The 26159-nt window shown below is 45.6% G+C and overlaps 1 protein-coding gene across 4 annotated transcripts in view; it reads left to right on the top strand.

Annotated features, from left to right (window-relative positions):
* The window catches only part of ULK1 (unc-51 like autophagy activating kinase 1), a 150823-nt gene that overhangs the window by 90358 nt on the left and 34306 nt on the right, over positions 1–26159 (top strand). For 2 of the 4 annotated variants that reach the window (XM_014572209.2, XM_075898410.1), the window contains exons 11-16: positions 3849–3899; positions 12598–12686; positions 13945–14104; positions 15287–15347; positions 17351–17455; positions 23871–23996. In XM_014572209.2, coding sequence (XP_014427695.2) covers positions 3849–3899; positions 12598–12686; positions 13945–14104; positions 15287–15347; positions 17351–17455; positions 23871–23996 — 592 coding nt within the window. The remainder of the gene's footprint in view (positions 1–3848; positions 3900–12597; positions 12687–13944; positions 14105–15286; positions 15348–17350; positions 17456–23870; positions 23997–26159) is intronic. The other 2 variants (XM_075898408.1, XM_075898409.1) reach the window with 2 other exon arrangements.

Genomic DNA, 26159 nt, shown 5'->3' with positions numbered 1-26159 from the left:
CGGGACCAACCCGGCAGGACCCCAGCTGCTCTGCCCCAGGGGTCCGGATTCAGCCTGCTGGTGAAACTGACGCTGCTGGTCAGTTTCAGCAGCGGCTGAATCCCGACGCCTGGGGCAAAGCAGCTGTGGTGCTGCGGGGTTGGTCCCATAGCGCCGCCCTTCGGCGCTGCGGGACCAACCCGGCAGCACCCCAGCTACTCTGCCCCAGGGGTCCCCAAGTCAGCCGCTGCTGAAACAGATCAGCGGCTGATTCCAGGAAGCCCCGGGCAGAGCAGCTCTGCCCCAGGCTTCCAGGAATCAGTCTCTGATCTGTTTCAGCAGCGGCTGAATTGGGGATCCCTGGGGCAGAGCAGCTGGGGTCCTGCCGGGTTGGTCCCGCAGCGCCGTCCTTTGGCGCTGCGGGACCAACCCGACAGCACTCCAGCTGCTCTGCCCCAGGCATCCGCAAGAGCTGCTGGGGTGCTGCCAGGTTGGTCCCGCAGCCCCGAGGGGCAGTGCTACGAGACCAACCCGGCAGCACCCCAGCTGCTCTGCTCCCGGCTTCCCCAATTCAGCTGCTGGTCAGTTTCAGCAGCAGCTGAATGGGGGAAGCCTGTCCGGCTGCCCCAGCACTTCCGGGTTCCTGATGGTGCCGGACCATCAGGAGTCCCGGAGCATTGGATGCCCGACTAATGGAGTTTTACTGTACTGATTTCATGTTACAATAGCAAATGATTGGGGGATCCCCTTCTCCTCTGACAATGAACAATGGCCATAGCCACTCCCCTTTCAGACTGATTCATGATTCTTGGGGGTAATGACCTTCAGCTCTACAATGCATGCGTGAGTAGTGTTTAGAACAGAGGGGACCTAAGGTAGTATGTTAGATTGTGTTGGGCATAATATTCATGACAGTTGCAAGACAGTCTACTGGGTTATGGTTGCTGCCTGGTCCTTATTTCTCTCTCTGTGTGTGTGAGTGTCCGTGTATTTTCTTAAGTGACACTCATAGAGGATGCATTCCTTTTTGGGGTAGAGTCGCTTATATCCTGTCCAGAAGCTTTAGCAAAGCCTCTTCTTTATGGGTTGCAGGCTGGTGACTATAATTCACAAATTTTGATGCTGTTGGCCATGCCAGAATGGCCAAAACTCGAGAGAGAGCCAAGCCATGATTTCTTGAGAACAGTGCCTCAGCAGCCAGGTCTGATCCTTTGTTCCTCTTCTCACTGGGCTAAGTCTTCATTCCCACTGAGAGCTTTTGAATGCCCTACCTACTTCTGACAGAACTACCTAACGGTCTTCTTTTTTGATGCCCTCATTTCCAACACCAAGCCTTGGACTCTTCTACTATTCTGTGGGTCTGGAGGCTTTTTTCTATTGGACACACATAAGCTTCTCTCCCTTTGCATCTCTGATTTTGGAATAAAAAAAATCCCTGTTGCTTTTCCAGCAAGTGACTGCAAAAGTGTGTATTTTATAAAGGAGGACTTACATTTTCCATTTACATAAAAAGGTCTCAGGTGTCCTGTTCCTTCTTTCGCCCTGGGGTTCTCAGTGCAGATCAGTTTGATGATTTTGGTTTCTGTTAGTCCCCCTAGAGGTGTGTGGATGGCCTTGTGAGCAGCACCTCCTCCTCCATGCCACAGCAGGTTCATGTAACAGCATTATGTAATATGTCATTTCATTGGTAAGCAGAACAGCAGCTGAGAGGCTTAGAACCTGGTCTCCATGATTTAGGGCCTCTCTTAATTCCACAGTCATTAGGAAAACCACACACTTCCCTATGTGTAAGTTTCCCATTGTCGATTGGCTGCTGTTTACATCACACTAAAATTTATAAAATCCTGGATGTCACAACCGGAAATCCTCACTGGAAAATCAAGGTGTGAACCACTTGTGATTAGCACAGGGATCAGTTGTGGGCAGTGACTAGTGCTCCGGGACTCTGAAAGACTATAGTTTGTTGACTAATGCAGGCAGGTGAAGGTAGGGCAGAAGAAGGTGAGAGATTAGGTGAGTCTAGGTGGGAGAGCTGGACGTGAGGACTGGAAAAGCTGTGGAAAGTCTCTTTGGTGAGTTAGAATAGGCACACCATGGGTATTAAGAATGTGTTCTACTGCCATCGATCGAGAAAGGAAGTAACAGTTGCTGTTGGGCCAGGGGACATGAAAGACTTGCCAGGCCCCCTGGCAAGGTTGGGGTGGGGGATCTGGTTCTGCTCCCGGGGAAGGGGAAGAGCCTCATGTGGAAGGGGAGGGAACAGCCAGTTTTCAGCGCTGCATGAAGCGTGCCTCAGTGGTCCCCCTCCCGATGCGCCAGCCAGCCCTGAGAGCCACCTGGAGCATACTGCACAACGCTCTGGATACTAAACTGCTCAAGATAGCTAAGACCAAAACAGACTATCTTCAAAAAGATCTCACCAAACTAAGTGATTGGGCAAATGACATTTAATGTTGATAAAAGTAATGCACATTGGAAAAAAAATAATCCCAACTATGCATACAATATAATGGGGACTAATTTAGCTATAAGTATTTAAGAGAGAGATTGGAGTCATTGTGGATAGTTCCCTGAAAACTTCCACTCAATGTGCAGTGGCATTTAACAAAGTAAACAAAATGTTACAGATCATTAAGAAGGGATAGAGTATAAAACAGATAATATCTTATTGCCTCTATATAATCCATGGTATGCCCAAATTTTGAGCAATGCGTACTGGTGTGGCCACCTATTCTCAAAAAAGATATATTGGCATTAGAAAAGGTCCAGAAAAAAGATTAGGGGTTTGGAATGGGTCTGAAGAAAATTAAAAAGACTTGGACTTTTCAGCTTGGAAAATAGGAGACCAAGGACGAATATAATAGAGATCTATAAAATCATGATGGGTGTGGAAAAAGTGAATAAGGAAAAGTTATTTACTTGTTCCCTTAACAAAAGAACTAAGGGTCACCAAATGAAATGAATAGGTAGCAGGTTTAAAACAAACAAAAGGAAGTTTTTCTTCACATAGCTCATGGTTGGCCTGTGGGACCCCTTGCCAGAGGAGGTTATGAAGACCAAGACTTTAACACAATTCAAGAAAGAATTAGATAAATTCATGGAGGTTAGGTCTATTAGCCAGGATGGGTTGGAACAGTGCCAGTAGCCTCTCTCTAGAAATGGGATGGCAGGAGAGGGATCATTTGATGATTACCTATTGTGTTCCCTCCCTCTGGGGCATCTAACACTGGCCACTGTCGGCAGACAGGATACTGGGCTAAATGGACCTTTGGTCTGACCCAGTGTGGCCATTCTTATGTTCTTATGTTTTCTCCTTCTATTTCTAATGCGGTTAGTAGGCTCTGAACATCCTGGAGTGGAAGCATCCAATGAGGTTTGTTCTACTCTTTAGTGTAGTGTACAGAGAGGAGAAAGGGCCACTAGAACTGACTGATAGGCTACTCCTCTAATGCTCTGGAGAAAGAGGTGTTCTGCGGTGACATCTTGAGCCCTCTGTAGAATAAAGATAATTCTCCTTTTATCATGTTTTGGCAAGGGGCATTATCTCCCCCTTATTACCTGCTATCTTCCTTACTTTCTTCACAAAACATCCAATCCAGACCTGATTCGCCAGAAAGATGACTTAGCATAGGTGAATAGGAAAAGATCATGCACTGTATTTTCACACCTTGCTTCCCAAACACCCGCTTGACTTCCCAGGGCACAACAGGCTTCCTTAATTGGCCCACCATCAAGTCCCCAGCCTGTGTCCTTAGCACGGTACTAAATACAGTTACAGTGTACAGATAGTCTAACCATGACACACTTTATAAACTGTTTTGGACATATAGCATTTACTTAACACTGAACTTTTATTCCTCTACTTTCAGGTGAGTTTTTCCATCACCCTTTCTTGGATGCAAGTGCCTCTATGAAAAAATGTAAGTGTTAATATTTTTATTAATATTTTGACATGCCGTGATTTATTTTCCTCTAACCAATATGCCCCAAAAGAGAGCTGTCTCCAAGTCTTTTTCATTATTTGAGCAATGACTTGGGCTTAACCACTAGATTAAATCCAAGATCTTTGGATTTTGCTACTGAAATGTATTTGAGTCTGCTGAATTATCTTCAAAAGCTGGATATCCTTTGTTTGTTTAAAGACCTGAAGTGGAAGCAAATCTAGCTTTTATGTATGCTTTCTTCTTGGAAAGACTGATCTTACAAATGCTTATAGATAAACAGGGTTATTTAGCATATTCCTCTCTCTCACCTACATGTATAAGACAATTGATAAGAGGGGATGGTGGCCAGGAAGTAAACTAATAGTATAATTGTGAAAATGCCCCAAGCTATATATCCATAACCCATTTGTTGGGTTACACTGAATAGCAGGTACTAGAGCAGTGCAGTTTTTTGGACCAACTCCAGGGTTTAACTCCAGATTCTTCCAAGATCTCTTGCTTTAGAGGGGTTTATTTTGGATACTTGTGACTGAAGCCAATTGAAAAGTGTTTTCCACTGGCACTTCTGTCCCCACTCCCATTTTTTTGTAATTTTTTTAATGTATTGCAATTTTCCAAACAGCTTTACTCATCACCTTTTAAATTAAAAGTAAGATTTGCTTTTCTCTGAATCACTATCATCGTATTGGGCAATTTTACCTCTGACCAAGATGTTTCCCCTTATGAGTTATACAGAGAGTGCACAATCATAGCTCTTACAGAAGAACTCTCATTAACCTTCTTCTTAAGGAGCAGTTTAAATATCGGAGCCCAGATTTTCAGCAGTGGCTGTCAATTTTGGGTGACCAACCTGAACTTTTTCAAAAGGGCTTGATTTTCAGAGACTGTGTGTGTGGCACTTTCTGAACATCAGTCCCTTTTAATTGGTCTCAAAGTACACACCCAAAAAATTAGGTCTCCAAAAGTGCTTGTTCCTCTTGACAATCTGAGGTAGTAGTTCTGGTTTATCCCTGAGACACCTAGTAAACACTCCCCCACCTTAACTGTGTGCTTAGGTCACAGTACCGCAGGGAGGAAAAGATTCTTCTGGTTTAGGGCCGCTAACAAGCCAGACCGGCCCCTACTTCCAGCTGCACCATTGCCACGTGGGGTGAGCCCTTCAAAGCAAGGCTGCCCTGCAGTTGGGAAAGGATTTTGCGTGCGTAAGGAAACTCCCAAGCCAGCCTGGCCCTCTGCACCAGCCACGCCACCATGGCAGGAGACGAACTCTTCAAAGCCTGACCATCCTACAGAAAGGGAAGGACTCTGTCTGCTTAGAGAAGCTCCCAAGCCAGCTCGTCCCTCATCACTAGCCTTACCACCACTCTGGGGGATGAGGCCTTCAGGGACTGACCTTCCCACAGGCGAACAACAGTTCTTGCAGCCCTGGCTTGCTCATGCTCTGGTCCATCTCTCATGTCCATCTGCATTGTCTCCATGGAGGACATGCCCTATACCACAGGGAACCCTATGCAAGCAGGAAAGGATTCTCCTTACTGGGCCTCCATTTCCAGCGTCACCCACACCCTCAGAGTATGGGAAGCAGGAGCACCGCCACAGCCAGGGGAGAGTTCTCCTGGCGCAGCCTTCACCTCCAGCTGCACTTAAGCTACCGCTGCAGGGACATGGCCCTGTGCCGGGGCCACCTTCATGGGCAGGGAAGGACCTTACCCATCTGAAGTTTCCCACCAGCCTGCCCCATCCCTACCACTTCATGTACATGTAAAGCCTGGAACAGGGAAAGACCGCTACTGCTTTACTCAAGGAGAGGGAAGAAATTCCTGTCGTCATCCTCAGAAATCTTGGACTGTTTGTCTTTTGTGGGAGGCCTGTTGTTTGGTTAGTTGTCTCTTGCAGCCTGTCCTGAAGGTCTGTTGACAGTTGCCTGTGGTGAATACACTCAATGGATGGAGGCCTTCAGGAGGTTGAGAAAACATCTGGGACATGTGGCTTGGACAGCTAAAAGCTGAGATGAGGGAGATTATCTATGGGAACTTGGGCCCTTTTCACACTTGCATAAGGGAGATAAGGCAGAAAGTAGGTGAGGAGCATGGAATATAATATCACTGTCACTTGAAGTCTTGTGTAAGGCATGCAGGACGTCTTCTGACTGGAGTGTCAGTTGTGATTCATGCAGATTAATGTGCAGTCTGTGCCCAGCATAGTTACACTTTGACTTCCTTAGGGATCAGGTCCCCTGACTTTGGGTGCAGAACATGGACCTGGTATAGTGATGTTATAAGGCCTCCTATTAATCCATCTAGCCATTCCACTTGACATTAGGGGATAGAGAGGATGGAGGTGGTAATGAGGTCTAGATAGCTGCATCTGACCTTAGAGAATATGTCATTCACAGAATGCATTCATTCTTGAGAATCCCCATGTCAGGAGCATAAAGGAAGTAGTTTTAGAGATTATCCCATTGCTTCTCTGATGTCCTTTTCCCATTGGAGCTGATAAGAAAAATTCAGCAGGAGGAGGATTGGGTCTCTAGCATTTCTGTCTAAGAATTTAAGATGCCTGTAACCCATGCCCTGCACTGACTTCCAGTTTGGTTCCAAGTAGCAATTATTGTTGCTAAATGTTTGCATTTAGGTATCCTGTAGAGGCCTCAATTAAGATCACGGCCCTATCCTGGGATGCATCACGCTTACAGACATACACTTAGAAACAGTGCCTGACGGAAAGGGCTCACAGTTTACACAGCTAGTACAAAGGGTGGGAGAAGAAACAGGCCTGGGTAGGCAAGGTATTTACTCAGGATCATATAGCAGTCTGCAGTAGAGCTAGGAATGCAACCCAGGCCTCCACTGGTCTATCCTCTACAGTTCTGGGGTGCATTTCCCTCCTGCTCCATCTCCTCCATAGAGATATAAGAGCCCCAAGTGTGTTGACATTCAGCGCATGCTGCAAGAGCTGTCTGCTTGCCACTGGCTGTAGCCTACATGCTGGGTATGGGGCCTTGGGTTTTGTTTACTTGTATGGTCTTTTGTTATTTAACTTGTGAGTTATGACCTGCAATGAGAGATGTATCTTAGAAGTGTAACAATATCAATAAAATAATAAGAGACACCCTTCTATTGAGAGTGTCATTTCTCGTAGATAGGTGCTGTAGGACCTTGGATATGCATGTGAGATTGGTTACAGTGCGTCATAATCACCAACCGTGCAGAGGCAAAGCTGTTTGGCAGTCTCACCTCAGTAAATACAATTGCTGTTAAGTGGAATGCATACTGCTCACCATATTTGGGGTTGGGAAGGAATTTTCTTCCAGGTCAGATTGTCAGAAACTCCAGGGACTTTTGTTTTCCTCTTTAAGATAGTGCATGGCTCACTTTCAGGTTTAAACTAGTGAATTTTCTGTAACTTGAAGTCTTTAAACCACGATGTGGTTTAAACTCTGTGGGTCAGAGGTTAAGGGTCTATTTCAGCAGTGGGCAGGTGAGGGTCTGTTTGCCTACAATACGCAGGAGGTCAGACTAGAGCCGCGGCACCCCCATTTCCTCCCACCCCCGAGAAGCCCTACTACATACCTCCAGTTAAAATTGAGGTAGTGCCGGCTTCCTGCAGGGTGGACAGAAGTCCTGCAGCAGCACACCACTTCCAGGGGCGCTGGCTGCTCCCCTCCCTCAGATCTGTGGTGTGCCGAAACTTGCAGGGGTGGGGGATCCCCAGAGGAGGCGCGCGCCAGAGCTTCCCTCCTCTGCGGGAAGGGGAGTCGGTCCCGAAGGAGGCACGTGCAGGGGCTTCCCTCCTCTGCAGGGACGGGGGGAGTGTCCTGGGAGGAGGCTGGTGCAGGGGACTCCCTGCCCCCACTGACCCCCTGTCCCCTGCTGCAGAACCCTGTCCCCTCCTCCCAGCACCCTGTCCCCTCTCTCCTGTTCCCTGCTGGCCCCTGTTGCAGAACCCAGCCCCCACCCCAGCACCCTGCTCCCACTGGTACCCTGTCCCCTGCTGCAGAACCCTGTGCCCTCCCCCCCAGCACCCTGTTCCCTCTCCCCTGTGCCCTGCTGCAGAACCCTGCCCCTGCCCCAGCACTCTGTCCCCTGCCCCAGTACCCACTAGCACCCATCCCCAATACCATGCCCCTCTGCTCCCATCAGCACAGTTGGGGCCACATTAGTGAGGCTCGGGGGGGGGGGAGAGGGTTTGGGAGGAAGGTGGTTTGTTTTTGGGTTTTTTGCATCTCCCTTGTGTGGCCCCAGCTGACTTTTCTGTGGGTCAGTGACCCACTGACTCAAAACAGGTTCCCTTCCCTTCTCATAAATAAAGACAATGCAGAAACTTTTTGTGTTTGACATAGTATTTTATTTAAAAATGAAGCGTGGACAACAAACCCCTAATTGGGGCCAAGCCCCCATCTGGCCACACCATTATAACATTCCTGCACCCCCCCCCCCCAGACCCTAGATCTGAGCCTATCATACACTGGAACCCACTGCCCTGAGCCCCTCACATACCGCAATCCAAATTCCTGCACCCTCACAGCCACAAGACTGTGGCTTGCTTAGTACCACAACCCTCCAGCTGACCCCAACACTCCCCAGCCTGGAGCTCCCTCCCCAAGCCAGCATCCCCTTCTCCACCTCCTCCTGCATCCAGATTTCCTCCCAGAGCTTGCACCTCTCACCCCTTCCCACACCCAAATCCCTCATTCCCATCCCAAAGCCCACACATACTGTCTCAACCCAGTGAGGGTATGGTTAGACTGCAGGAGTTTTTCCAGGATTCCAGAGATATCCTGGAAAAACTCTTCCACGTCAAGGGATTTCATTTGTTCTTTTTTTAGTAGAAGAGCTAACATGCTCTTTCGGTAACCCCTATGTTCCTCGTTCCATGAGGAATAAGGGGAATTCCAAAAGAAGGGATTTTTCTGACATTTGGTCCAGTCTAGACGGCCAAATATTGGAAAAACTTCTTCCTACATAGGAATTGGGAAAAAAGTGGCAGTGTAGAGTGTATAAGGGCTGGGGATAGCAGGTGATGGAGAAGAGGAGAATAGAGAGGGCAGGGCTTCAAGGAAAGGGTAGGGTTTTGGGGGAAGCATGGAGTGGTAGATCTTTGATTGTTCTAAGATTTGAAAAGTGATCTTGGGTGTAAAAAGGTTGAAGACCAGTGGATTAGAGGATCGTAATGGTCTCTTCTGGCCTTAAAGTCTAGAGACTGTGATGTTAGCTCTTTGTTCCCATTTGTAATGACTAATTGGATCTCTCTTCGAAACTGCTTTGCAAGAGAGATACCAGCTGGCGTGAGAAATAGTCTGCATTCATTTGATACATAATACTAAGGAGATGGTTTCAACACATAGAACAATATGTTCTGTTTAGTATGCTTGACTTACCTCTATGATACTGACTTTCTGATCTTTCTGTAAATACTCACAAAGCAAAGACCAGCAAAATCATCTGTACACCTCATTAGGCATATTACAATAGCTAACTTTTCAAAGATTTAAAGGGGTATTTTTATTGAATTTTACCTTTTTCTTCTGTGCCTTGCAATCCCCAGAATACTGCCTCCTTAGAAATTGCTGAAACATTAGCAGTTTACAAAAACCAAGAAAGCTACAGATGTTTATAACATTCTATCCAGCTTCTTTATATGTTAAATGGTTGCCAGAAGGAGACTTTTGTACTACTTTTCAGCTGCAACTGACTTTTCAAGACAATTTATAAAGCCCATACTGAAATGAAATTTGAGCAGGCTGGTGAAGATTATGACAAGAGTTAATGCTTTTACCTTACATTGAAGCCTGGCAATTTTAGTATTTGGGGTATTCCTTCGTCCAACTTGGTCGAGAAAACATCATGTTCCAAAAAGTTTATTCCCTTAAAATTTTTAAACTTAGATTAAATACCTTGATAGGCAAAAATGCTTTGTGCATTTTTTTTCATGCAGTTCTGTATTGCTGTCATGCACCGGATTGTGGGTTTGTTTTTTTTTTTTTTTATTATTAAGAGAGAGTCAAATATATAACTAATTCACAGAGAGTGAATATGACAGTTGTAAATGTCCAGATCTTGTGAGTTAGCCTTACAAACCTACAATGAAGTCAATCAGGTTGGAGGGGGAGGATGAAATAATGAAATAGCCGTCAAGGAAACTACATCCAAAGATGTGTTTAGTTTATGTAGTTTAACAGCTGTAATTTTTTTTTGAATTTAGCTACATAGTGGAAAACATTTTCTTCCTGCCCTTGGATTTATGGATTTATTTCTTCCCACCCTTACGTCTACTGCAAACAGACAAAAATAGAAAGAAAGGCCCCAGATTTATCTAAGAGTTTCCGAATACTAAAAATGATCATCCTAGGAAAAAAATAAACAGTAAAGCACATACCACAGTCAGTGTATAGTACGCAGTGCAGTGATTTTGCAAAATCTGCAAAATCTTGGTAGTGAAAGACCTCGGTGCAGTTACTTATCTGTTAGACCTCTGCTAAGAAATGGGGAGTGGTTCTGGTGCAGTTATTTGTACTTCCTGTAACAGTTCGCAGGTTAAAACTCGAAGACTTTTTCTGGCTTAATGTTTTCCTAGATCTTGAGAAGGGAGTTGGGATTGAATTACAATCTGTCTACATGTGGGAATCCCAGTCAATTCAAAGGAAGTGCTACATAGGATTCAGCTGTCCACATACATATGGGTTTCCTCAGACTGTTTGTGTTATTTCTTGAGTTTGGGTGCAAGTACCAGCTAGAAGATATGGGAGCTGAAAATGCATTCTCTGTATCTGATATTTAACTGAGCACCCTAAGCCTTTGGCATTCCTTCCACAATTTTCCATATTAGGGATACTTTTCTTTCTCATCAATGGCAGGCCAGTGTGTCATAACCAGATGGCTTGCTGGGTGTGCAGTCTCACCCACTCTCGGAATAGACACAGAAGTTACAGAAAAAGAAGCTTTCCTCCCACACAGATGGGCTTACCCATTAGAATTCTCCAACTTCGTTGCACTGCAGCCCCTTCTGACAATAAAAATTACTATATGACTTCAGGAGAGGAGTACCAAAGCTTGAGCCCAACCAAGTAGGGTGGCCAAAACTCACTCCCACCTGTCCTTGATGGGAGAGCCAGCCACAGATGAAGCCCTGGATAGAGCACCTGTAACCTGAACCTAGATACGCTGGACTGAAGATCCCGGGCTTCAGTTTTACCCTTAGATTGCAGGGCTGCAGGCTTTGACTATGAGCTCCAGCAAGTCTAATGCCAGCCCTACCGACCCCAATTAAAATGGGGTCATGACCCATTTTGGTGTCCCAACCCACCGTTCAAGAACCACTGCCTTAGAACTCTGAGGATGAATAGATACCAGCCTTGGGATTCCAAGACAAGGGACACATCTGTCTTCTCTCCACTGGCTCCTTTTAGTAGCCTCCCTTTATCACTGACTACTGAGGAAGCCTTCCCACCCTCCTTTGGGATACCCCCTTCAGCATGGGTAGTGGGTGAAAGCTCTGTTGGGGAAGGCAAGCCCGAGGCCTGCCCCTTCCACCTGAGGCCCTGCCCCTGGAAACTAGGTCCACCCAACTTCCATCCAAATGCTTCCTGGCCATGTGGAGAGCTGGGACTGCCATGCTACAGCCTTGGCCCCATTCCTCCCTAGCACCGCAGCACCAGCTCTCCCCAGTGGCAGCCCCAGCCTTTGGCGGTTGGGCATATAGGCAGTTTTAGGAAGGCTGTGCCTTCCCTGGCTTACATTATCAGCTGGCCATGTCCTTCACCTCTGGCTGTGTCACTCTTATGCTCCCTCCTAGGATGTAATTATGGAGCCACTTCTTACTGTTATAAACTGGGCAGAGGAGAGAAGGCAAGCTCCACATGCAGGCCAGAGTAAGGGGAGAAGTGTGTCATAGCATCATAGAAACATAGAGCTGGAAGAGACCTCAGAAGGCCATCAAGGCAAGGCAGGACCAATCCTAATTAAAGTGTATGTGGAAACAGTTTTAATTGCTGCCCTGTCCACAGCCCAAAGGATTCTGACCCAGCTCTTCCTTGTGGGTAGACCATCTCTCCATCTTCACACCCAATCACTGAACATCTTCCTCAGGGTTAAAGAATTAAGATGCATGTAGTTACCTGACTGATAAAATATTACAATGAAGGACTTTGTTTATACTAATAGTGTTAGCCATGAAACAGTTTTACTTTAAACAGAAAGTTTTTTTTCTCATTAACTATTTCTACAGTATTCACTGTGTACATGGAATCAGTACACTCAGTCCTGTGGATTAATAAAATTAAGCCAGGGCTGTTATTTTTTGACAGTGCAAGTGGGAGAGAAAAGAAGAGAAATTACTACTTTCTGGCTCATGTAAACCATTAAAATATCAAAACATCTCCCAGCTTACTGGGAAGGGTCTAACATAGAGCTGCCTAATATGGACATTCCAAACTCAGGATGCTGCTTACCCTGCAGTAGCACTATAATCTAGATAATTGATGTCAAATGGCTGTGTACAAGAATGTAGGAGAGGCAAGTTTTTCTCATTTAAACTGAACCAAATATTGGTTTTCCCTCTATTAAGTGGCATCATTTGGTATATGAGACCTGATGGGAAAGAAGACTAAAAAAGCCCTTTCAGTCATTGTGTTGTTGGCTAGTAAGAACGTTTGACAGTTTCTTTCTTTTCCCAGCTGCTTGTGTGCCAATGCCTTCTTATCCAAGCTCAGGCTCTGGTAGTTCCTCCAGCAGTTCTTCCACTTCCCACCTGGCCTCGCCTCCCGTAAGTACAACCTGCAGATGTACAGAGGTTTTCTTAACAGTCCTACCAGTACACTGGCTGTTTTTCCCTTTCTACTTTGCTGCCTCATTTGCTCATTTGAAATAAGGTCTTTGCTTTCATTGCCTAAAGTTACTGAAAATTGTAACACCTTAGTAATTCAGTCTGTGCCTGTTGCAAGCTCCTGTGTGGTAGAACCTGGGTTGGGGTCCTAAAATGACTTTCTCTCTCCACTAGGCGCACCCCAGTTTGTCTCCATTATGCAGAGCCTGAAGTGAGTGAAGCTTGCATTAATGACACCATCTAGTGTCTCTAGAGCTGCAAGACTCCTAAGAACCAGTACTAGTCATTAATTTACCATCTAGCACTAGTCTGGACAGGTTGACAGCACAATCCACCTTCTTTTGCAGGATGTGAACCTGCCCAGAAGCATGTTCACCAAAGCTGTCTGCTCAGCCCCAGACTTGCCACAGTCAGGTGGGCTCAGAAGAGTGGATCTGAACTTGTCTGCCTCCCCTCATTACTTAACCACTAAAACTTTCCTCTGAAGGGCTGAATATTAACTTGCCAGTAAAGTGACTTTCCCCCAGCTTACTGACTTGAAAGCTTGATTCCAGTGACTGTTGATGAAAGTGGCCTTTTGAACTTCTTTGGTCAGGGCAATAGTGGTGTGATGGGAATGAGAGAGGACAAAGGTGATGACTATTCTTTCTCTAGAGATGTTAAATTTAGTTTAATCAACTAATCAACTAGTTTAGTCAACTCATACACTTAAAAAGCAGAGGCACAGCTCTGATTCCCAGCTCTTGCCTAGTCCCGCTACCCTCCTGTCCCCCACAAAGATGATACTGGGAGGAACTGGCTTTTAAGCCAGCTCCCCCCAGCACTAGCTCCTGCTCCCTCCCTTGCTGAGTCCCCAGTGACCTTAGCCTCCCAGCGCTTCTTTGAAACACTGCAGGGAGCCCGGGATCAGTGATGGAGTCAGTTCCTTCTTTGAGGGACCAGGAGTCTGTCCATCAGGAAAGTCTAAGCAAAGAGTAGTGCCTACCTCAGAGAAATTGTTCCAGGGCACAGTGATGTACCAGTGCCATGTTTTAGCACTCAAAAGAAGTGCTCTTCTGACTTGGATTTCACTTTGAAAGATACTGTTGTTTTTCACTCCGTAAAGGAAGTATCCGAGTGAGTTGGCAGCCCACTCCCATCTATCAGTAAGAGTTTGGGCTGTATTAAAGCCTGTGTTTGTTTTCCTTGCTTTAACCAGTCCTTAGGAGAGATCCAGCAGCTGCGGAAGAAGTCTCTGGTGTCTCCTGCCCAGGACTCCCCTGGTTTTCTGCATGGGTCTAAGGACTCTGCTGAAAGTAGCAGTAAGAATTCCTCCTGTGACACAGATGACTTTGTTATGGTCCCAGCACAGTTGTCAGGTAAGCCAAGCTTTTTGTAGTGTATTTTCCATTTCTGGAAATCCAAAACACTGATAGATGTATGCATTTTGACTGTAAAGAGGGAATGTTTGGGTTCTCCAGACTGAGGAAACATCTAGCACACTGATTGAATTGTAGTACATTCTGTAACTAAATAGCTTCAAAGTAAGGACTTGAAAAGAAGGAATCTTTCAGGACTTGGACCTGAATTGAGCATGAGAACTGAAAAGCGAAGGGAGGAAGAAGCAATGTAGGCTTACAGATGAATGTAGTGCTTGCCCAGGAACTATTTTCATTCCATCCCATCTCAGGCCCTTTGTTTCACACAAGTGCCTTCAATAAATTCTTTCTTCACTTACTCAGAAAGTTGACCTTTTTAAAAATTCTGTCATAAATGTCTCTTATTCTCTGTGTGTGCTTACATACACTTGCTTCACAAATTGCATGTACATTGCAACGTGTTCATATAAACACATGGACATAAAAATAGGACTCTGATTCTGCAGTGGCATGCCTGTTCAGTAGAAGACTGAAGAAGCATGTGTTTCAGGTGCTTTACTGAATTGAACTTGCTCCTTCCCACTGATCTTGCTAACATTTGAACTTTTCTGTAGGTTTGGAAGGTGCGTGTTTGTGTGCATGTACTTAGAGTGTGAAAGAAGAACTCAACATTGCTTTTACTCTCTTTAGTAAAAGGAATATGCGCTGTGTAGTACTGTCTGACACTGAACCACATTTCCAGCATTTTAATTATTTGGCAGGGATGAGCTTTTCTGTGTATCCAACTGCTACTCCACATGGTCAGATAGGAATTTTGCTACTTGGAGTATAGATGTGTTGGAGCCCTACATGCAAAACATGTCACTGTGTTTGCAAAGCAGATAACGGCTTGCACCAAAGGACACATGCTAATGCTTCAAAACACCTCTGTCACGTCTCTGCCCCTTTCCAAAAATACCTCCTGTCAAACCAAATCCTTCAAAGCCTCAGGCCACGGGGATCAGAATAAAACCAGATGCTGACTTCAGTGACTCAGCAAAACAGAGCCTTTAAAGGCTGCTCAGTAATCAAGTTTCTCTCAGTCTTGGAGAAACAGAACATTAAAATCAGTCATTCTGAACATCTAAAAGCTTTTAAGGATATGACCCAAACCTAATGCATTTCTTCACTTTCTTGGCACAGGTGATATAACTGCTGAGGCAGCAGGAGGGAAACCCATCCAGGACAGCCTCATGTACAGCGAGTAAGAGTATTAGCCTGTTAACAATTAGAACGGTTACCCTCTGGAATAGATTCAGCATTTAACTCAACTGAGTTTGAGAAAGATTTTGCTTAATTAACTCTATATTTGAGACCCTATGTTTGCTTCAGTGACACATCTGTCAGTGACCTAGTTGTAACTTATCCTGTTTCATAAGGAACAATGTGAAGATACCACGTATGCAGCAGCCTGGAACCATGTTATAATAGGACTCAGGGTGCCAACAGCCTTGCTGGGTCCCTAGGTAATGTAAAGAGGGGCAGGGACTAAGGTGTCCCCCAGCCCATCAGAGGCTTCCAGACTGGGTCACTTAGCACTGCAGTGGCTATTTAAAGGACCTAAAGCTCTGGTCACTGCTGCTGCCATAGCAGCAGTGGTGACAGTCAGGAGCTCTGGGCCCTTTTAATTGCTGAGCCCTGGGGCAGTTGTCCCCTTTGCTCCCGTCCCCCACATTGGCCTGAATGGGATCCCCAGATATGGGCTGTATTTTTAGCATTGAGAAATCCTTATAATTTTCTTGGCATGTTGGATGAGGACTTTTAGTGACTCGCAGCGATAAAGCAGGGAGGCCAGGGAACTGCTCTCTGATTCCATTCCCAGTGACATACCAGTTTTCATTGGAAGAGGTTTGGGTTGGAACCCAGCCCAACTTGCTGGCAAGCTGTTTTTCCATCAGTCAGGCAAAGTTCCCAAGTCCTTCTCTGTTACCCATATGCAAAGCCTCACTGTAGACTTGCTGTAGCACTAGAATCCATCATGAAGTCAGTAATAGGAACCCTGACCCTTCCCTTCTGTACTCTGCCAGGGAGGAAAAAAAAACTTTCTAGAGAAACCAGGAAGGGAGGGAAAAGTCTTTATCTTAAGAAAACTGGAGGTGACTTGTCCACAGTCCCACAGCCTTGACTTGTGAAGGCAGTGTAGTGTCCTATTTCCTCTGCAGGCCTGTGAGCCAGGAAAGCTGTGTAGTCTTTTGAACTTTGCCACTGACTCATTAGGTGATCTTGAGCAAATCCCTTAGCTTCCCAGTGTCTGGGTTATACCTGCTGTAATGTGGAGGAGTGCTGGGGAGGACATCTTTGAGAACCTTGTATGAAAAGAGGTGCACAAGAGATAAAGGCTGAGGCTACATCTACATTGGCATGATCTTGTGCAAATACTCTTTAAGGCAAGAGTTCTACACTGGCATGTGCCTTTGTGCAAGAGCCTCCGTGCCAGTGTAAACGCTCTCTTGCGCAAGAAAGCTCTGATGGCCATTTTAGCCATCAGGCTTTCTTGCGCAAGAAATTCATGTTGCCTGTCTACACTGGCCTCTTGCGCAAGAACAGTTGCACAAGAAGACTTATTCCTGAGCGGGAGCATCATAGTTCTTGCACAAGAAGCACTGATTTCACACATTAGAATGTCAGTGTTCTTGCGCAAGAACTCCCTACCAGGGAAGACAGGCAGCATGTTTTTTCACAAAATCATGCCAATGTAGACACAGCCTGACAGTTTATTACTAGAATAGTGAATAATGCAGTATGTTTGCAGCAGCTGTTGTCATTACTATCTGTTATTGATTTAATCTAACATCCATCTACTGTCACCAAAATTCACTGCTTTCCCAATAATTGGGTTGAAATTTCTTGGTGTTTATTGGAACAGAGCTGAGGGAGAAAGAAGAGTATTTAAAACCAGCCTCCAATTCTTCTTTTAAAAAAAAAAAGATTCTGAGGCCCCAGTTCTCATTTAACTTGAGGCCCTTTTGAACTGAGCAGAAATTACATGTACACCCCTATTAAGGATCTCTTGCAAGAGCAGAAAAGTGGTGGGTGGATGAGTTGTTTCTCCAGGCAGTGCAGAGTTCAGTTAACTTACATTCAGTTATGCATGAAAATAGCATGAAATCTTGCGGGCGGGGTGTAGAGCTGGGGGAGCTATAAGGGGCAGGAAAGCACAGTTGCCTCCTAGGCGCCAACTAAATGGTTTCTATTTGTCTTTTCCAGGAGCTCACTGGTAACTTCAGCAGCTGTGGAAAGCCGGGGAAGAACACCCTCTCCTTCACCCCCTTACAGCACTTCTCCCAGCCCGGCAAGGTCAGAAGGAAGATGGTGAGATTATTAATTCCAAATTAGGCCTTGATCTAACTCAGTGGTGGGCAGCCTGTGGCCCAAGAGCTGCATGAGGCCCATTGGGGTTATATTTATAAACATTTTGTTTGCTGTTGCCCACATTCCATGGGTTTCAATCTGTGTCATTTTTTCCCTTTTGGTATTACTGAAGTGACACCCACATAAAGCAGGGGCCTGTGAAGTGAGGTACATGCTGAATGCACACATTGACAGAGCCCAGTGCTCCCTCTGCATACCATCAAAGCACAGTTATGGTTCAGTCAGCACTCCCTGCAAATTCTAGGTACGCAAGCACAAGTAGCAAAACTACCCTATGCTGGGAGACCATCTTTTTACAATAATCTTGCAACTCACTGAGGTGAAGGAGGGCCACTCATGCAGCCCTCAACCTATGGGTTGCCCATCACTGAGCTAACTCCCACTGAAATAAAGGAATCTTTTCACCAATGTTAATTTGGAGGTGGGGGTCAGAAACTCACAGTCAAGCTTGGCCTTGAATTAAAGGGCAACACTTACAGCGATTTTTTAAAAAAATAATGAGTCCTGGGTGTGGAGTCTGAACTCCTCAAAGGCATTCCCTCCTCCCCAGAAAGGCGAGGGGAAAAGGAAGCTGAACTGGATTTAACCTTCATTCTGGAGGTCAGCATGTGACCTTAGCTCCCATCCAGAACATTAGTAATACAACAAAAGCATGAGTCTGAGTGCAAGCTTTAACCCATTGGTGAAAGTTCCCCTCGTGGGTCCAGTCCACAGAGCGTACAAGTGTTGCAGCTAGAGAAGTAGGCTTTTTAGCTCAGGCTGTAGTCACTCAGGGTATGTCTACACTACCCCGCTAGTTCGAACTAGGGGGGTAATGTATGCATACCGAACTTGCTAATGAAGCCCGGGATTTGAATTTCCCGGGCTTCATTAGCATAAAGCCGGCACCGCCATTTTTAAAAGCCGGCTAGTGCGAACCCCGTGCCGCGCGGCTACATGCGGCACTGGCTAGATAGTTCGAACTTCGTAGCCATTCCGAACTATCGTTCCACGAGGAGTACAGATAGTTCGGAATGGCTACGAAGTTCGAACTATCTAGCCCGTGCCGCGTGTAGCCGCACGGCACGGGGTTCGCACTAGCGGGCTTTAAAAAATGGCGGCGCCGGCTTTATGCTAATGAAGCCCGGGAAATTCAAATCCCGGGCTTCATTAGCAAGTTCGGTATGCATACATTACCCCGCTCGTTCGAACTAGCGGGGTAGTGTAAACATACCCTCAGGCTTTTAGCCCTGGTTCAGTCCCCAGGGTGCCAGCACATCAACCAAAAGCACAGCTTTTGCTGGGACTTTTCCAATACCACCATGTTTTGGAAAAGGCTCCTCAGTCACTTAGAGCTTGTGAAAAGGGCTTGAAAAGGGCTCCTCAGTCACTTAGAGCTTGTGTGTAGCTGGCTTGCATTTGGCAAGGAAGTGATTTTTATTTATCTTTGAGGAGCAGGAAGAAAAGGCGATTGTATTTAAATAGAGGGAAAGGGCAGCACCACTTCCCTGCCCTTTCCTGCAGGTTGCTTCCCTGTTGGGTCCTGCAGTCAAAGAAGGAAGCTGGACTGGCTCAGATATTTTGGGTCCGCATAAGGCACATCTCCCATCCAGGAAGGGTCAGTCTTGCTGCGAGATAAAGCTGTTCAGTTTGTAGTGATGAACTGTGGGAGGTGTTTGTATAACTGGCTTGGCAGTAGGGAACAGCAGTGTTGTCAGATCTTCCCCCTTTGGACATAGTATGATGGGTTTGGGCTATGCCCCTGGGTCCTGTGCTTCTTGGTGCAGTGCTTTTGTGTGCCTCAGAGGCTCACTGTGTCCCTTCCACTGCCAAGGAGGCAAAGGTACCTCACTCCAAGAGCCCTTTTATTATCGGCCAGTCAGGGATTTGGAGGTCAGCCCCGCTAATAGTCCAAGGGTTCTTTCCTGGCTGGCAGCCCACCAGATGGGAGTGTGTTGGAAGAACCCAGTCCCAACCCCTTGCTCTGGGTTCCAGCCCAGGACCTTATGTAATAGCCATGAGTGTGGCTGTGAGACCTGGTCCTTGCCCCCACTGAATGACAGCCCTCCCTGGGCCACTTCCCCAACCGCTCCCTGGGTACATCCTCCCTTGCTTCTTGAAACAGGCCCTTTTAGCTTGTGGCCTACAATGCTTGCTTTTGCTCTGCCTCACCTCGCCTCTGGTCCATCCCTTTTCTCTTTCCCCCTGTCTTGCCTTAGGGAAGGTTTTTATTGTGTGCCCATAGGCCTTAATTGGCAGCAGGTATTCTAATTAGGTTTCACTACAGGCTGACTCCAAATGGACTTCAGGTGCCCATCTGGCCTAATGGCTGAGCAGCAGTCTCTGGCAACCTATTCAGGGAACACAAAACCACACAACCATCTCTCTGGCTACGTCTACACTGGTAGCTTCTTGCGCAAGAACTCTTTTGCGGAAGAGTTCTTGTGCAAAAACTCTTCCAGAAGAGAGCATCTGCACTGGCATGTGCTTTTGTGCAAGAGATGTGCTTTTGCGCAAGAGCATCCATGCCAGTGTAGATGCTCTCTTGCACAAGAAAGCTCCGATGGCCATTTTAACCATAGGGCTTTCTTGCACAAGAAATTCATCTTGCCTGTCTACACTGGCCTCTTGCGCAAGAACAGTTGTACAAAAGGGCTTATTCCTGAGTGGGAGCGTCAAAGTTCTGGCGCAAGAAGCACTGATTTCATACATTAGAACGTCAGTTTACTTGCGCAAGAACACGTGGCCAGTGTAGACAGGCAGCAAGTTTTTGCGCAAGAGCGACCACTTTTGTGCAAGATCGCGCCAGTGTAGACACAGCCTCTGTGTATCCGTCCTCCACCAGACTTCTGCATCCCCCTGCCACAATAGGTTCCAATCCATTGACTGCACAAGAAGACTGATTTGACTTCAAGGTGGCCCATTTCCATAAGGACCATCATACTGCCTCTGCTCTGAGTAAGAGCAGGACTTTTGTGTCAACCCGGCACTTTTTATGGGTGGGAAAATAACACAAAATGTTAGAGAAGTCCCACCCTTGCATGTGTGAAAATACTCCTCTCCCAGAGAGAGCCCACAATTATGTGCCATTGCTTAAACTCCTATGAAACTGGGGGAGAAATACACCTCAGAGCCTTGCTAAGATGATGGAACTAATTGGCAGGCATGTAGCACAGCTGTGTTTAACTTCATGAGATTTCTCATGCAGTCACCTGCTAAGCTTTTTAGCAGTTCATTATTTAACTGATTCATGTGCAGCCATGGGATCAGTCTTCATTAAAGGACTTGGCTTCATTCTAAAGAACAGTGGGCAATAATGCACAGACAGTCACTGTAAATGCTGGCTTGCTTTTTGCTGTGCTCTCTTTCCACCAAATCAGGATGCCGGAGTCCCATTGACATCGAAAGTGTAAAATGACTGCTCTGCCATTTCACTATCCCACACACTCATTCCTAAAGCCAGCAGAGTCAATAGACTCCATGGGCCTCTGGGCAACTTGGGGGAGTTGCTTCACTCTCCTGGAAGGGCCAGAGCTGCTCAGAGCATTGTGCAACACCTTCCCACAGACCTTAATGCTGCTTGGAGTGTGTGGCATGGCACTCCAGCAGCAATTTAAAGGGCCCGGGACTCTGGCTGCTGCTACTGTGGCAGCAGCAGTGGCCGAAGCTTTAGGCCTCTTTGACTCACCAGGCCCTAGGGGCAGTTACTCTCTTCTCCCTCTCCCTTCGGCGACCCTGCCAATTGCTTCTTTGGAACAGGTCTCAGTCCCTGTGTGCTTCTATGGAGAAATCTACCCTTCCAGGAAGGGGAAGAGATCAGTGTAATATAGGAAGAGAGCCTCCAACCCAGCCCAACAAAGTGGAGGAGGCCAAGCACCCTCTGAAGATGCTTCTGAGCTAGTCCTACCAGGGTGTCTTTTCACCCTACTCAAACATAGGCTCTGCTGATGCATGATGATCCATTGGCTGGCTTTTCCCTCTCCTTTTGGCACCACTTGTTAGCAGGTGATATCTTTCCCTTTGTTTGTGCCTCTAGTCTTGCAATTAGCATTTCACCTTCCTCCGCTGCCCCTCCCTGCAGCCTTGGACACTGCCCAAGTGAGTCAGATAACAGAGGCTGTTTGAGATTGGCTGGTAGTGGAGTGTTTGTCTCTAGATGTCACTGTGCTCTCGGGAACTATGCTCCTGAAAGTCAACCAGAATGTCACCTGACTATGATTAACCCATATTAAATGCAAGGGTTGGGGTCTTTTTCTCCCCGCTCACATCCCTATTGAAGATGCAGTCTAAAATTGTGTCTGTGTACTTCTTTGGATGTATCCCAAAGTAATGAGTTTAATGCCACCTTAGCTACATATTTAGCTACAGCTAGTTAACTGAAATCTCTTTCCTTCTTGATCTGTTGGGCTTTGGGAATTTCTGGATGCCTGTGGATTGAAAGCTGTTTCCAATGTCCAACACATGCTAGGTTCAGGTTTAGTTACCAGCTATTAGTTGTCTTGGCCATTTGGTCAGTTCCCTGTATGTAAGGTACATGTGTCCTCCTGTTTACAGCATATCAGCCATATGGAATAGGGATGTTAATAATTAACCAGTTTTGTTAGCCTTTAAAGTGCTACCAGACTATTTGTTGTTTTTTTAAGTTTATCCTGTACAAACTAACTCATCTACCCCCTGAAGCAATTTCAGAGGGATAGTCAAATTAGTCTGTAACAGGAAAAACTTAAAAAACAACGAAAAGTCTAGTAGCACCTTAAAGACTAACAAAACGTGTAGATGGTATCATGAGCTTGAAGTGGGTTGTTCATGGTAAGTAGGTCACTTCTACATCTTCCAGTTTTGCAAGAGCATCTTTTTCAGCCCCCTGGTGCTGCTCAAGCGGTGAGTGACTTCCTCCTGGGCTATGGACCATGTCCTGGAAATCTGCCAATAAGCAATAGCATATAGGCATTGCCAAACATTTTCACTGCCAACTACATGATATAGTTGGCTTTTGTGCAAAGCACCTTTTGCCTTTACATTTTTTGGTGGCTATATAAAACAACAGCTCTAGTTTCTTTTTTTAATTCTCAGTTTGTTTTGTTTCATCTTTCTTCTTTGCTGGTATTAAGCACTTTTGCTGTGGATTATGTCCAGGACACAGTGTGGGTCACCTCCCTTTAAGAGATAGATCCAGATTCCCTATAGGCAATGTTTTTATGTGCCAGACTGAAGAAGAGAGAAGACTACAGAAACCTCCATCACTTATAAAATCTTCCTATAGCCATGCAATAGCTACATATTCAGTGTTTGCTGCAGTAAGTGACACTTCCATGGCAATTAATCCTGGAATTCCCTGAAGACTTTGGGAAAGGATTTTAGGAAGCTACTTAGTTTAATCACACAGTGGTGTGGTTTCATAGTTTTGTACAGTGTAGCAGGCAAGCAAGGAATAATGGAGAAAACTGCCACCTGAAAGGGATAAGTTTTGGAGCCTGATCCATGTAGCTTGTTTGGACTTAAGTAGACAGCAGTCTGTGATTTGCAGAATGAATCTAAAGCCAGGTCTATGCTGTCAAAAAAAAAAAATCAAAACAAGATACGCAACTCCAGCTATGTGAATTGCATAGCTGCAGTCAACATATCTTGCATCAATTTTCTGCGGTGGCCCCATAACGGGAGAGTCGATGGGAGAAACACTCCCATCTACTTCCTTTAACTCCTGGCAACATCTGGACTGACAGGGGCACCCTCAGCATTCAGTTTAGCAGGTCTTTACTACTCCCACTAAATCGAACCCCAGAAGATTGATCACCAGAGTGTGATCATCTGGTAAGTAGAGACATGGCCTAAGACACTCATCTCCTCTTGATCCCAGTTGGAATTCTGCATGCATGTATAGTGAAGAGGCCACTTACAATTTCTTCTCCAGGAGGTGCCTCCCTACACTTAGTTTACTTGCAGATGTGCTCATTTTCTAAGGACTATGTGTTTGCCTTGGAATGCTGAGACTCATGGAGATGCCATTTCTTTGGCAATGACATTGTATGAATCAGATGTAGCTTTGGGCAACAAATGATGCTTTGCCAACATCCTTTGTGATCAAGGCCTTTATTCAAGGATGTGCTTCATAGCTGAGGATCTGAGGCAGCTAGTGGGTGTGGTGAATCATGTGACTAATACAGTCTGTGGGAAGGCAGTCTGAATGAGGAAAAAGAGATGAGTGGTTTGGGGAAGTATGAAGAGGCCCTTCCTTTAAAGAGATGGCTTTGATATAAGAGCATGTAAACTCACAACCTGAGAAGAGGAGCAAGATGGATGCTTTCCTGCAGCCAGTGACTCATTAAACACTCTCTCCTCACAAGAGTCTTTTTTTTTTTTTTTTTCAATTCCACAGCCAGCAAGGCCAGTTGTCCAGCAGCAAGTACAAGCACTCTGTCCCCATCCCAGTCCCAACGCAAATCCACAATTACCAGCGGATTGAACAGAACCTTCAGTCTCCCAATCAACACACTTCGCCACAGTAAGTGCTGAGTTGAGGGGAGGAGCCAGTGACATTTCCTGCACTGCTTATGTCAAAAGATCCATATGATCCATCTCCATCAATAGTAAAATCTATTTGCGACCAAGCACTGTAACATATTATGATTTTCAAAGACATACTTAGTTATTTGTCTCCTCTCAAATTTCAGTAGGAGTTGGGTATCAAACTCTTCCCTTCCTGGCAGATCAGTCTCTCTGATGGATATCCCAGGGAAAATGGTTTTTAATTTGGCACATGGCTAAAACTTATAGACATTTTTGGTCAAACTATTGAAAATACAGTTGAAATTAATTTTTCTAATAATCTGTTTACATGTTTAGTCACATCACAAAGAAATGTGTCCTGTGTGACACCATCATGTTAAGGTGATAAGAACATAAGAACGGCTGTACTGGATCAGACCAAAGGTCCATGTAGCCCAGTATCCTGTCTGCCAACAGTGGCCAGCACCAGGTGCCCCAGAGAGGATGGACCGAAGACCGTGATCAAGCGATTTGTTTCCTGCCATCCCTCTCCAGCCTCTGACAAACAGAGGCCAAGGACACCATTTTATCCCCAGGCTAATAGCCTTTTATGGACCTAACCTCCATGAAATTATCTAGCTTCTCTTTAAACTCTATTATAGTCCTAGCCTTCACAGCCTCCTCTGGCAAGGAGTTCCAGAGGCTGACTACATGATGTGTGAAGAAGAACTTTCTTTTATTAGTTTTAAACCTGCTACCCATTAATTTCATTTGGTGTCCTCTAGTTCTTCTATTTAGGGAACTAATAAATAACTTTTCTTTATTGGCCCTCTCCACACCACTCATGATTTTATATATCTCTATCATATCCCCCCTCAGTCTCCTCTTTTCTAAACTGAAAAGTCCCAGTCGCTTTAACCTTTTCTCATATGGGACCCGTTCCAGACCCCTAATCATTTTAGTTGCCCTTTTCTGAACCCTTTCCAAGGTCAAAATATCTTTTTTGAGGTGAGGAGACCACATCTGTACACAGTATTCAAGATGTGGGCGTACCATAGTTTTATACAGGGGCAGTAAGATATTCTGGGTCTTATTTTCTATCCCTTTCTTAATAATTCCTAGCATCCTATTTGACTTTTTGACCGCCACTGCACACTATGTGGAAGTTTTCAGAGAACTGTCTACGATAACTCCAAGATCTCTTTCCTGATTTGTTGTAGCCAAATTAGCCCCCATAATACTGTACGTATAGTTGGGGTTATTTTTCCCGATGTGCATTACTTTACACTTATCCACATTAAAATTCATTTGCCATTTTGTTGCCCAGTCACTTAGCTTGGTGAGATCTTCTTGAAGTCCCTCACAGTCTGCTTCTGTCTTGACTATCCTAAACAGTTTGGTATCATCTGCAAACTTTACTACCTCACTGCTTACCCCTTTCTCCAGATCATTTATGAATAAGTTGAAAAGGATTGGTCCCAGGACTGACCCTTGGGGGACACCACTAGTTACCCCTCTCCAATCTGAAAATTTACCATTTATTCCTACCCTTTGTTTCCTGTCTTTTAACCAGTTCTCAATCCAAGAAAGGACCTTCCCTCTTATCCCATGGCCATGAAATTTACACAAGAGCCTTTGGTGAGGGACCTTGTCAAAGGCCTTCTGAAAATCCAAGTATACTATATCTACTGGATTCCCCTTGTCCGCATGTTTGTTAACCCCTTCAAAGAACTCCAACAGATTAGTAAGACAGGATTTCCCTTTACAGAAACCATGTTGACTTTTGTCCAACAAATTATGTTCTTCTACATGCCTCACAATTTTATTCTTTACTATTATTTCGACTAATTTGCCTGGTACTGAAGTTAGACTTACTGGTCTGTAATTGCCAGGAACGCCTCTAGAGCCCTTTTTAAATATTGGTGTCACGTTGGCTACCTTCCAGTCACTAAGTACGGAAGCCGATTTAAAGGATAGGTTACAAACCACAGATAATAGCTCAGCAGTTTCCCATTTGAGTTCTTTTAGAACCCTTGGATGAATGCCATCTGGTTCCAGAGATTTGTTAACATTAAGTTTTTCTATTTGTTCCACAACCTCCTCCAATGACTCTTCAATCCGGGACAGTTCCTCAGATTCATCACCCACAAAGGACGATGCAGATTTGGGAATCTCCCCA

This window comes from Pelodiscus sinensis, chromosome 15, assembly GCF_049634645.1.
Source record: "Pelodiscus sinensis isolate JC-2024 chromosome 15, ASM4963464v1, whole genome shotgun sequence".
Classification (NCBI taxonomy): domain Eukaryota; kingdom Metazoa; phylum Chordata; order Testudines; family Trionychidae; genus Pelodiscus; species Pelodiscus sinensis.
This window is presented reverse-complemented; position numbering and strand designations above follow the sequence as displayed.